General features: G+C 44.1%; 1 protein-coding gene across 1 annotated transcript; it reads left to right on the top strand.

Annotated features, from left to right (window-relative positions):
- Window positions 1-4,477: 4,477 nt before the first annotated feature.
- On the top strand, window positions 4,478-12,441 carry PRDX3 (peroxiredoxin 3). The gene is made up of 7 exons (XM_016142529.2): window positions 4,478-4,559; window positions 5,958-6,093; window positions 7,624-7,765; window positions 8,244-8,379; window positions 9,226-9,329; window positions 11,258-11,423; window positions 11,715-12,441. Exons 1-7 carry the CDS (start codon window positions 4,524-4,526, stop codon window positions 11,766-11,768), a joined length of 774 nt encoding a protein of 257 aa, XP_015998015.2. The 5' UTR covers window positions 4,478-4,523; the 3' UTR covers window positions 11,769-12,441.
- Window positions 12,442-13,183: the final 742 nt, after the last annotated feature.

Below are 13,183 nucleotides of genomic sequence, written 5' to 3'. Positions count from 1 at the left end.
GCCACTGTTTATTCACTCATTTGACAAACTTTTTCTGGGCAGTCGCCATGAGCTAGGTACTAGCCTCGCCATTGGGGCCACAGATTGCATAAGACACGAGCTCTACCCTCATGAAGTTCCCAGTCATGTTTAAGATGTAGACAAGGCAAAAGAAAATTGCACTGTGATATGACAAGAGCGACAAGAATGAGAAAGGCAGGTGCACAGCGCTTCTTACGCACCTGAGAAGGTTCCCTAACCCAGATAGATTGGGGAGTGGTCAGGGATGGCTTGGCGGAACAGTGCTGATATTGGTGATCAAAGATCAATCATGGTTATCTTTCTCGAAATGAACAAATGGGGAACTCTGCATGTCCTTCCAGAAGAAGTTTTGGCTGCAGCCTGAGATTAGCTGAAGGCCATTCATTCACCTTGCAATTCTGAACAGGCCACTGGGAGGCTCAGGTATGAAATTCCTTCTGGGCCTCTTGGCCTGAGATTCTAGGGTATTTCATTCCCTATAGGACAAAGGAGATCAGCTTTTAGAAAGAGATCAGCAGACGAGGAGACTCACGTGTCCACTGGAGAGTTCTCAGTTCTAATGTCCCCGAGCCAATAAACCTGTGTGCTTTGAGGAAAGCTCTAACCACAGGCAACTGCCTCAACTTCCTGTATGGGAAAGAAGCAATAAGTAAGCAGTGAGACTTCCTCTCCAGTAGCCAAAAGACTTGGGAATTGGGCTTCTGTGCTGGGCCTCTGCTTGATGTGATGGGAACTGTAGTGCATTGTCGTGCATGCCTGAAATGCCCATGTGAAGAACAACTAGAATGACTGAGAGTTATGGAGCTGCAAATTACAAAATGTCCTAGCATAATCTACACTGAGGGGAAAGGCAAAAAGATACCTACAAGGCAATATGTTTTAAAGATGAAAATTAAACCATATATTAAAAAGAAAACATAAAACATGTAGACACAGGTTAATATAGAAGTTAATTCTTTCCATCAAAGAGAACTTTTTCAAAATTGTACCAAGCTATTGGGCACTCAACAGTAAAAAACTAAATCTGCATCAATCTTAGAAGTGATCAAGATTTCCTTGTAATCATAGCTAAAACTCATTTTAGGTGGATGAAGATCTGATAAGTGTCTTTTTATTATTATTATTAATTATTATATTATTATTTTATTATTACTGTGACATTGGTTGACAAAATCCAGTAAGTTTCATGTGTACAGTTCAATAGTAAGGCATTGTGTATTCACCGCCCATAGTTAAGATTTCTTCGTCACCACATTATTTGAGCCCTTTTACTCCATCTTTCTCCCCTCTTCCCCACTGCCATCTGGTAACCACTAGTCTATTGTCCATGTCCATGAGTCTCTGTTTGTTTCTTCATAGTTTTAAAAGAAAAAAAGTAAGGCATTACCTCCCTTCTCACAGCTAGATGCTATGATTGACTATTCTCATCTTACTTATGGATGTGGACACTGAGGTATAGAAAAGTTAAGCAACTGCTCCAGATGCAAGAGATTTGTGATGCCTATGACACATACTCTACACTCCAAGACCATAAGTGACAGACCAGAAACTTGGTCCCACGTCCTGGTGGCTCCAGAGCCAATGCCATTAACCATTAGAGCAATGATTTTTCAACCAGGAGTGATTTTATCCACAAGGAGACCCTTAGCAATGTTCGAAGACATTTTGGTTGTCACATCTAAGTGGGTGTCTTCCTCTCACAAGCCTGCCAGGACAGGAAAAAACAGAATATGGGGCGGGGGGGGGGGCACAAAGGTAGAGTAGGTAACACCTGGCAAGTCTCCAAGATGGTGAACATCAACTTCAGGGGCAGAACCCACTAGAAATGCTCAAAGGAGCAGAGGATATGAATGCACCAAAAGAAAGCAGACTGTGCTAAGTGCTTTTAACATATTAACTCACTTATTCCTCACAACAACCCCTGGGGGAGGCATTAATATCATTACCATTTTACAGATGGAAAAACAGGCAAAGAGTCAAGTAACTCGCCCAAGAGAGTTAAGTACTAAGTGGCAGAGCTGGTGTTTGAACCTGGGCTGTCCACATTGAACCATTAAGCCTCTTTTCATGTCCCTTAAAATGATGGATCTTAGATTTTTTAATAAATAATCTTTACGCATTTTTTCCTGGCTGCACATGGAGTTCCTTGGGAGCAGGGCCTGTGTGATCCATTCAATATGTGCTTATTAACTGATTAAAATCACATTGTTAATTAATGTGAATTCCTCCAACACCAGAAGGCTCTACTTGGGACCCAAATAGGAAAGAAGATGCATTACTCCAGAGGCAAAGTGGGCTGGGGTGGGAGAGATGCAGGAACTGCACTCTAACCTGAAAGGCAATGGTAGACGGGTGGGCTAAGTGGAAGGCAGAAAGTAATGCTACCTTTAAGCTAGTAAGATAGGACTAATGAAAGCATCTCAGCTTTAAAACTGAGGCGAGGATGAGTAAGGTTAATGACAAGGGAACTCCACCTGTTCTGTTGCTTTGTTTTATACTGGGCCTTACATTATAGTGAAGTTTAGTTACGAACCAAACGGCCTACATGTGGAGACTAAACTACATGTGTATAAAACAGGAGAGAAATCCCCTTCAAAATGCTGGAAGAAAACGAGAGGTGGCCAGCAAGGACTAGGGGCCGAAGGAACATGAAAAGAGAAAGCTACCCTCAGCTTTTCTTGGCTCAAGCTATGGCAGCTCAGTATTTGAAAACCGCAGCGTGAGAGAAAAGGTGAGAAGACGAGAGTGTAGATAATGTCAGATCACAAAAGGGCTGGTGAAATGGTGCTGAGGCTGAACTCCAGGCCAGCCATAAGAACTGGCTGGGCAGGTGTGAGGGAGTCCCAGGTTCTAGCCCTGCCTCTGCTTCCAGCTATCTCTGTGACTTTGGGAGGCCTCTCCATCTCTAGAAGTCTGTTTTGTTCTCTACAAAATCAGTGGGCTAGGATACAACAGGGATTTTTGTTGTTATTGGTCTCTATTTCTTTGCCATTTCCATCACCCCAAAAGAAAACCCTGTACCCATGAAGCAGTCAGCCCCCTGTCCCGCTCCCCCTAGCACTTGGCAATTGTCGATTTGCTTTCTGTTTCTTTGGATTTACCTTATTCTATGTATTTCATATGAAAGGAATCATACAACATGTAGCCTTTGAGGTCTGGTTTCTTTCACTTAGCATAATTTTTTTTTCCAGTTTCATCTTAGAACATATATCAATCCTTTAATCCTTTTTATGGTTGAGTAATATCCCATTATAAACTACAGTATGGTTCTGAGTTCCAACATTATGATCCCCTTTTTCAAAAGTCTTTTCGATAAGTACACAATAAGCACCAATTAAACACAAGGCAGGAGCTGAGGGGAAATGGTCAAGAAACACTGTGACCTCTGCTTTTTTTAAAACACATTTTTTTAATTGAAGTATATAACAAGTGTTCACAAAGTAAAAGATGAGTTTCATGTGATCCTTGAATGTTGCTAACCATTTCTCACTCTCCCTCCTTTCCCCCTTTCCTACCGAATACCCCTTCATTCTCCTTTTAACAGTCTCAGACTTTCAGCAAGCAACTGTATCTAGTTGATACTTAATAACATCTTATTTTAATGTATTTATTTTAATGACTATTTACAGCAAGCTATAAGGTTTTTACATTTACATTATTTAACATTTTCTTTCAAATGAATTAAGTTCCTAAAAAAGTTAGTTAACTTAAAGAAAATAATAAATAACACGCAGGTGATATGCAGACTCAACAAACTAAGTTGCAAATGGAATGACTGGTGTTTGGAAAATACCCACGTAGAGTCTGCATCTGGCACATTTACTGTGTGATTTTTATCTGTTCAGTGATCTTGCTCCAAAGCACCACACTCACCCGTGAGCACTTGGTTTCACTGATCGACAGAAAACACAATTTAACTTTGTCTCTGTTCTTCTAGTTTTGGAAAGAGACGCCAAAATGGAATTCCAAAGGTTTTCAGGACACCAAAAACCTTGATGTGTCTGACCCACTTAGCTTATTAAACAGACTAAAATTGCATTACAGTTAATTCTATTTCAGAAGTCAGAAGGCTCTACTTGAGGCCGAAATAGTTGAAATCCTATTCAAGAACCGGCCGAAACAAATCCGCACAGGTTAACAACAACAAAAAATCGGTAGCAAATATGGAAATAAATATTTTGCTCCCCATCGGGATTAGTTCTTTTTAGGTTGGGGCAACAATTAGAGACAAAATATTGCTTTCCCAGGTACTCAGCTACTCAGAAGCCATAACGCAAGCTGCGCCCCCTTACAACAGGGGCCGACGGTAGCTGAAAGGAGGAGCTGCTGTGGCTCGGCGCGGCCCGGCGCGGCGAGGCCCCGCCCCGCCCCGCGAGGCCCCGCCCCGCCCCGCGAGGCCCCGCCCCGCCCCGCGAGGCCCCGCCTTTCCGGCCCCGCCCCCAGCGCGCCCCGCCCCGCCCCGCCACCGCCTGTCCTCTCCGCGGATCCCGCGTGCGCTGAAGATGGCGGCAGCGGTGGGCAGGTTTCTGCGGGCTTCGGTGAGTGGCTGCCGGTTGGGAACAGGCGTGGAGACACTATGGTGGCTCCAAGAAGTGCCTCCCAGACAGGATCCCACTCCCTAACCGTCTGGGGGACTTTCGCCCTCCCCGGAGGGTGTCAGCTAGCTACGGACCCAGAGGCCTCCGCTGGAGAAGGCTCCCTGCGCCTGCTCAGAAGTGCCCTTCCCATACCCCTTGCATGCAGTCCCCTCCCTCCCTTTATCCCTCTTCGATCGGAGGGAGTCGCAGGTCCGCAGTCCTCTTTGCATCTGAGCGCCTGGTCCTGCCCCTGGAGACGGGCGATCTGTCCCCCTGTCCCAGACTCTGTGACCTTGGAAAGTGCCTTTTGCCTTTCCGAATCTCGGTTCGCTTTGCTCGTGTCAAGGTAGAATGATGCCTACCTACATCGAGGCGTGGCCGTGAGCACCCACGAAATGCTGGATGGAAACCAAAGTGCTAAAAGAGACCAAAGTGTCAAAATGCAAAAGGCACTTTCCTCCTCCCACCACCCCCAGGTCTGTCCCCGCGCTTTTCTCTGGGCAAAAGCCTAGTGCTTCCTCGCTACCCACCCTCCCCTTTCTCGCGGCGGAGTCCAACGCAGGCTCTTCTTTCTGAGTCATGCTGGACACCGAAGTTGAGCAAACGTTTCCCTTGAGCCATTTTCAGAACTTTACTAGAGGCTGAACTTTGCTCTACTTGTTTGCTTGTCTGTGGGGCTGGAAGGGCCTTGTCTTTTCTAAGGGAAAACCTTGACATGGTATACCGCTCAGCAGACTTTCCCGATAAAAGGCTTAAAATACTTGTCCTGGCCAAGTCCTCTTGGTTTTCGAACCCTCTGTGTTGCTCTTAAGAGTAGGGAGTTCTTCTGGTCTTATAAGTCCCCTCCTCCCCGCAGTCTTTTTTAAAAAAATAAGTTTTTAAATGAAAATTTTATATATAAGATGCACAACATAATGATTTGATATACATACACTTAATGAAATGATTAGTAGAGTCCAACTAATCTCTTCACAAGGTTAACCTTGTTGTGTGTAATGAGTTGTACTTGCAAACTGCTCTCTTCAGCATATTCCCAGTATTCGGTACAGTATTATTATTCAGTGCGGTCATCATGCTGTACTTTAGATCTCTAGACTTATTCATCCTACATAACTGCAACTCTGTATCCTTTGACCAACTTCTCCCCATCCCCACCTTGCAGTCTTGAAGGAGAGGGAAGCGAAAGGGAATATTTAGAACATGGAGACCCAATATGTACTCTTAAGAGTTTTGGGTTTGCTATTTGGTTCACGGGAACAGAGAGAGCTGAGGCCACAGTCGGCTTATGCCCTTTCAGCAGGGCTAGCCTTTAGCCTCTGTTCTGGACTACTTCCTAATATAAAGTCTTTCTCTTACCAGGTTGCCCGACATAGGAGTGGTATTTCTTGGGGCATCTCTGCCTCTGCAGCCCTTAGGCCTGCTGCTTCTGGAAGGACATGTTTGACAAATGTCTCGTGGTCTGGTTCCAGTCAAGCAAAATTTGCCTTTAGCACCAGTAAGTATTATGCCTTGTTTTGACCCAAGTACTGGAAACATGAATCATCATCTCTGAACGGGGGCCCTGAACTCTGGCTGTACGTTAGACTCCTCTGGGGAGCTTTCAAAAGCGTACCACTGCCCCAGTCCGACCCCAGACAAATTATGTCAATCCCAGGGGTGAGACCAAGACCAAGACATCAGTGTTTTTTTTCATAGCTCACCAGGAGATTTTAATGTGTGGCCACGGTCGAGACTCACTGAAGTAAACTGCCCTCGTGTCACATTTTCTAGTGGGTTACCAGAGACGTTAATCCTGTGTTGGGAAATATGGGTGGGGGCCACGGCTCAGGTGCCTTCCGTGTGAGGTAAGTGGGAGTGCAGCAGCCTGTCAGGGCTGAGGCTTTTGGGTTCAAACCTGTGTCCTGGCTCCAGTTGGCCACGTTAGACCATAGACTCCTCCGTGATCTGAATGAAGCATAGCTCTTTCTTGAGATTTGCACTCCCATTTTCTAGAATGTGGGCTTTGCTGAGATCAGCCTCATATAACGATTGTAGGTACTTGAAAATGCCTCCTTTGGATTTGTCCCACCTTTTATAAAGCGTATTTTTAGCATGTAATGGTTTGGGTGATATGCTTTAGCAAAGCCTTTGTTTATTGGTGAAATGCTCTAAACTGTTTCACAGTTTTATCACCCTGGACCTTTAAAAAATTTCTAGTAGTGATTTGATGCCACAGATTGAATGAAAACTTTGCTTGTCACCTGTTTCAAACCCCCATTCCGAACAGCTCCATTGTTTCTGAGCCCCAGGCATTCGGACACCTGATCGCCTTTGTCCCTCGGACCCAAATAGAAGCACGTCCTTCTCCAGTTCCGACACATCTCTTGCATTTTTGCCTTTCTTGTGTTTTCTCTGCCACATACCTCTCACTTAGATAACTGATATCACCCCATAACTTCAGTCTCTCCTCCTCCTGCTCCCCAACCCTCCCCTGCCAGACTAATCTTCCAAAGAACAGCCGACTCATCTTCCATCTCCTGCATGAAAACCCCCAGTGACTCCTCTATCTCTCCTTCTAAGAACAAACTCATCAGCCTGATATTTAAGGGCCCTCACAGCATGACCTTCAACCCTTCTTGCTTCGTCTTCCACTCTTCTGCCCACATGTACCTACCCTGTCTGTCCTGACCCACAACTGCGCCACGGGCTGTTCCCCACACTTGCCCTCTTCCTTCCTCCACGCCATTGCCCTGTCCCATCTGGACTTGGTGAAATCTGCACCATGTCTGGAATCCATATCCAGTCTGTCTTGCTTAATTCCATCTCGACCATACTCTGTCATCTTTTTCATTTCCATAGCACTTTCAATTGAATCTGTGTACAATCTAGAGCTATGGAAGGAAAATAAATTTACCTAAGATGTATAGTTGAACCGAACCTTTTAATTTATACTGCTCATTAATTATCACGAAAGGTTTAAATAAAATCAAATAGGCGCTTTAACATCATTCAATGAACTCTGCACGTAGTTTTTTTTTTTTTTCAGGTTCGTCATACCATTCTCCTGCCGTCACCCAGCATGCACCCTATTTTAAGGGTACAGCCGTCGTCAATGGAGAGTTCAAAGAACTAAGCCTTGATGACTTTAAGGGGAAATATTTGGTGCTCTTCTTCTATCCTTTGGATTTGTAAGTGTAATTTCTGCTTTAATGTCATTCTGAAAGCAAGCAAAGATCCCTTCTTCCAGGGTGACATTGCCTGTCTCTAGTTAGGCTTCTTGTCAAAGGAAGGGTTCTTTCTGAGCCTTTATCACTGATGGCCTTGTTGGTACGGCTTGCATCTGTAGCTCATTTACAAGTAACAGATTGAGAGGATGGAGTGACATTTTTCACTGGTCTAGAAGAAAATGAGAAAAGTAAAGATAGTAAAATGGATTTTCTCATAGAGCTACTTCATTTAAAGAAAATTTTTTCAATTCTTGGGCTATGCCCACCTCTTCCATGTTGGGATATGATTCTTAAATAGAAAGATGAAGATGGTTAGCCATCTTGCCTTTTTCACCCTTAAGCAAATTGAACTCATATTTCGACTACCTGTTGTTCCAATTTTGAATCCTTTTTTTTTTTTTCCAATTCTCTGATGAGAATTTCTGCCCTTTTTTTCTAGCACCTTTGTGTGTCCTACAGAAATTATTGCTTTTAGTGACAAAGCCAATGAATTTCATGACGTGAACTGTGAAGTTGTCGCGGTGTCAGTGGATTCCCACTTTAGCCATCTTGCCTGGATAAACACGCCGAGGAAGGTATAATAAACATCGTTTGCCCTGTCTTGGCACTGGCGACCTTAAAAAGTCAAAAGATCCCATAAAGACTAACCTAGAAGTCACTAAAACATGACTCGTCTGATAGGGGCTATTTGCAGGTCCTGACCTACCGGCAAATTCTGCTAAACTCTGTCCATATCTCCCTTGGCAATGCATGCATATTTATTCCCCACTACATTTGTATTTTGCACGATGCAAACAGTAAGGGAGAGCAGGCTAGCAGAGTCGGGGAGCAGCTGGGGCCCGTTGCCTCCCCTCTGACCAGTACCCTGTAGATCTCACGAACCGTCTTGCGTGGCTTGTGGGAAGGTGATTAGGTTCTCCGATGTCAGTGTTCTGCATGATTAGTATTCTTGCCTAAAAACTTGCTTGAGAAAATCAAAATTTCTAGCTGTGCTGCTCGACTGTCGACATCAAATTATTCAGAGTATTTTTTTTTTAATACTTTTCCATTTTTATGCTTCAGAAATTAATTTTCAACTAAAAGAATTAGGAAAAGAAATATCTGTAGTATTAGCTGGGTTTAAATCCTGCCTGTGTCTCTTTCTAGCTGTGACCTGGAGCAAATTACTTAACCTTTGTGTGCCTGTTTCCTCATCTGTAAAATAGGGATGATAATTGTATCTGCTCAGGATGGTTAGGAAGAGAAAGTTAGTATAGCTTAGGGCAATGCTTGGCTTGGTCGGTGCTCCCTTGCTGCTACCCGGTGCTCCATTGCTGCTACCCATTGCCGTTACTGTTGGTCTCAGACATCGTGTCACCTGGCCAGGAACGTTGTGAGAAGAGCGCACAGATAACAGCCGGTCATGTTTGCATTTTTATTAGAATGGCGGTTTGGGCCACATGAACATCGCGCTCTTGTCAGATCTGACCAAGCAGATTTCCCGAGACTACGACGTGCTGTTAGAAGGTCCTGGTCTTGCACTAAGGTAAGATCCTGTTCCTCATGAAGTGAAAATTGTTTTTCATGTTTAGCATCATCCCACTTCTTAGGGGATTTAGAGAGACTTGGGAAAGCAATCTGAAAACCAAAAATCCTTCATTTTAACCTTTTAAGACGCCCTGACGAATGCCCCTCTGAGAGCTGGCACTTTCAGAAATGGCCGAGACACATTTGCCCCCTGCACCGCCCTGTGTGTCTTTCTGAAGAAGGATGTCGTGTCTGGATGGTCATGCTACTTTACTCTTCCTGGCCGGGAGCCACTTTCCCGGGCGGGTAACAGTCCCGGCATGTTTGGAGAAGGGAGGACTAGCAGGACGAGTCGGTATCCTGGGATGGATAACGTCTCAGAGCCTGGAATAAAAACTCTTGGAGTTTAATATTTTTAACTCCTCTACTTAATAACTGTATGGCTTTGAGTAAGATGCTTAACTTCTTTGAGTCACAATTTTTTTACAACCAGTATGAGAATGTACCTCATGGTTGGTTGAGAAGACGAAATAAGATGTAGCTAATGCTTTTAGCACAGGGCCTGGTAGCTGTTACGACCCTTCTCCCAGAATGTCATTTCTGTCCTTCATTCTGTGGTTAGACCTTTAGTCCTTTGAGCGCAAAGCTTTCTTTCTGTCTTTAACAGTCCCACATTCAAACACAGCCTTCCTGGGAGGGATGAGTACTTAGGCCTTAGAGGTGGCATCGTGATGGCCACTGAGTGAAGGCGGGTGGAACTTGACCTTCAGAAAGCAGGCAAGGACCCCGGTTGGATGTATCACTCAGTCTTGCTGGAGGCTGCCTTGAACCCACTCACTTGCCGTCTGGTGGCGGACCTCTGGTCTGTTTTCCTCTTGCATTACACCTGGAATTTTAGCTCTGGGAGCCACCTAGAGCTTGGACCTTTTCGCTCCAAGGGGATTACGGACTGCCTGTAATGAATTAAAGCCTACACTTAATGGCGTCGGCAAGGGGAGGAGAAAAAGAGTGCTAGCTTTTTCCTCCCAGGATCGTTCCCTGTCGGGTCTTGGGTCTTGCTAACTCTGCAGATAACTCCCTACTGGTTTCACTATTAAGGTTGACAAGGGGTAGGTGCTGGGTCTGGCTTGTAAGATAAAGACTTCTTTCTGGAGTCAGTGGGCCCTCCCCCATCCTAGTGCTGTGTCTGCATCTGCACCGTGGACTCCATCCAGTTTGGCTCTACTTCCCAAGAACATGCACCAAGACCCGTTAGGCCTGAAAGCTAGACCCCCAAGGGCCAGGTCCAGGAAGGAAAAGCACCTTCATACCTTGCGAGTTTTCTCTAACTTGCCTTTTCCCCCGAGTGGTTAACACTTGGAATGCCACACCCTTTAAGACAGACTGTTAAAACCTGTGTGTTAAACATACCTGCGTATGTCATAGTGACACCAGCACTTGTGCAGCAGGTGAGCACAGGTGGGTCATCTGATTACATCGCTGCCAAGTGATGATGAGTGACAGGTTGGGTTTTTCCTTGACATTTCTGCTCTGCATAGACTGAATCCTTTCTGCAAAAACTTCCCTGTGGGATTTTCCCCCATTTGCCCAAGAAATCACTCATTTCATAAGTATTTACTGAATGTAGATAAACTACATCTCTGTCCCTTCCCAGTTGCCTGTGGTTACTTGCCAAAAGTTGATACAGCAGCCTAGAGAATGCCTGCTGAATTACTAATGAGTAAAGACAGTTCTGCTCTCTGTGACTGAGATACTGTGTGACATTCAGGTCATATTTGTAAAGTATCTGTCAATAAGAGATGATAAGCTTTTTGTATAACAGAACCCCATTTTTAACCATACGATAGACTTAATAAATGCTCTAGTAAGGGGCGGCAAAGACAACAGGGTAGAAGTTGGACTCTGATTCTGGTACTGTTGTACTAATGAGGATAAGTTCTGATACAGAGGTCTCTTCATCATTGACCCCAATGGCATCATCAAGCATTTGAGCGTCAATGATCTCCCCGTGGGCCGAAGCGTGGAAGAGACCCTCCGCCTGGTGAAGGCATTCCAGTTTGTGGAAGTCCATGGAGAAGTCTGCCCTGCGAACTGGACACCGGATTCTCCGACGGTAGGTTTCTTTTCCGAAAGCAGTAGGACCCCAGCAGAGGGTCCCCGGTCCTCACTGCCTCACGGGCTGTTGGCCTGGAATATCCACAGATGGTTGACACTGCTGATGGGCGGGGGACGGGACCCGGGATTAGGCATTCCATCACTGTAACTTTCATCCCGGTATTGTAAAGGAAACATACCAGTCTTTAAAAAGTTAAAGAACTTTAAGTTAAAAACTCGGAGTTTTCAACTCACTTTTTAGACTATATCTCAAAGTCAGTTACCTAATGAAATGTTTTCATATTTTCAGATCAAGCCCCATCCAACTGCTTCCAAAGAGTACTTTGAGAAGGTAAATCAGTAGATCATTCCATGCGCACCTGCAGCGTCTTACAAGAGCCACACTTGGAACTATTTAGCATTTCAAGGGTGATTATGTATAGAAGGCAAAGAACCAATTATGCTTACATTCATAAATATTACTCTAGATGTTTCATTTTTATAACAACGGCTAAGGCATTTCAAACATGGCAAGTTACTAATATGAGTTCTTTCTTGATGGCTAGCTAGTTTATAGAATGCCTGGTTCACCTTTTTCTTTGATCATGTCTTCAAAGGGAAACGCTTTTCTTAGGCTAACTTGAACCTTCGTGTACACCAGAATAGTACCACAAGTAGCCAAAGCCTCTGATCAAGGGTCCTAAATTTTCCTCTTCAATTTCTTTGTATTAAACTGAATTTTCTTTGAAGGTAATAAAGTTCATAGTTTCGTTAGCATCAGCCATCCAATTTAACTCTTGGAGTGGATGAAAATGTGATTGAAATAAATGTGAATCATGTTTTAAAAAAAAATACAGTGGCAAAGTGACTTAACTGATCATGCATGTTCCTCATCCCTGAGATTTACAGTTTATATAGTTATTTTACTTATTTTGTTAGCTGACTTGTCTTCATGCATTTCTGCATACTGATTGAGTGTAATTATAAAGGATATTTATTGAATGCAAGGATTAAATTTTGAAATCATTGTAATTAAATTTTTTTCTGAAGTGCTTGATGTAAAGTATATAATAAAAACATTTTAAGATATTTGCATTTTTAACACCATTAATTTGTTGGTTCAGCTTATGTTGTGAGGCTCTAGTTTTCTAATTATATCAAGACACATTTCTTGAGCATTTAACTCATGGTCCACAAAGATGAGTAAGGTGCTGGCCCAAAGAACTGTTTAGGGGGCAGGAGAGAAATAGAAGCATTTATTCATTGTTTCAGTAAATCCTTGAGCGCCTATCAATGCGAGGAGTGAACAAAAGAAAACAAGCCTTTTTTTTTCATCCACTTACGTTCTAGAGGGGGAAACAAAATAAAAGAAAAATGCAGAGAGCATGTGGAAGGACAACAGAGCGGAGCAGAGAATTGCGGGTGTTCTAGGCAGGTTGTCAGGGAAGGCCTTGGGAGAGTGGCAGTTTCTCCAGGTCTGTTTCTCACCTGTAAGATGAGGGCAATAATTGTACCTGTCTCAGGGTTTTGATGAGGATCAAGTGAGAGAAAACGTGTATAAAGTGAGAGGAGTTAGAGGCGTAAGAAGGTTCTGGGCAAAGGCCTGAGCAAGAGTGTGTTTGGGAGGTGAAGAATGGAAGGGCCACAGGATTGGGGGAGAATAGTGATGAGCCCAGAGCACGTAGGGGAAGCCAAGGACTTTGGGGTCCGTTCTGGTAAGAGAAACATCAGGACAGTTTTGAGAAGAGCTGTGTCATTCGTTCTAGGAGGATCACTAGC

This window comes from Rousettus aegyptiacus, unplaced genomic scaffold (assembly GCF_014176215.1).
Source record: "Rousettus aegyptiacus isolate mRouAeg1 unplaced genomic scaffold, mRouAeg1.p scaffold_m13_p_6, whole genome shotgun sequence".
NCBI classification, from domain to species: Eukaryota; Metazoa; Chordata; class Mammalia; order Chiroptera; family Pteropodidae; genus Rousettus; species Rousettus aegyptiacus.
Note: the sequence above shows the minus strand (reverse complement) of the source record. Positions and strands in the feature narration are given on the sequence as shown.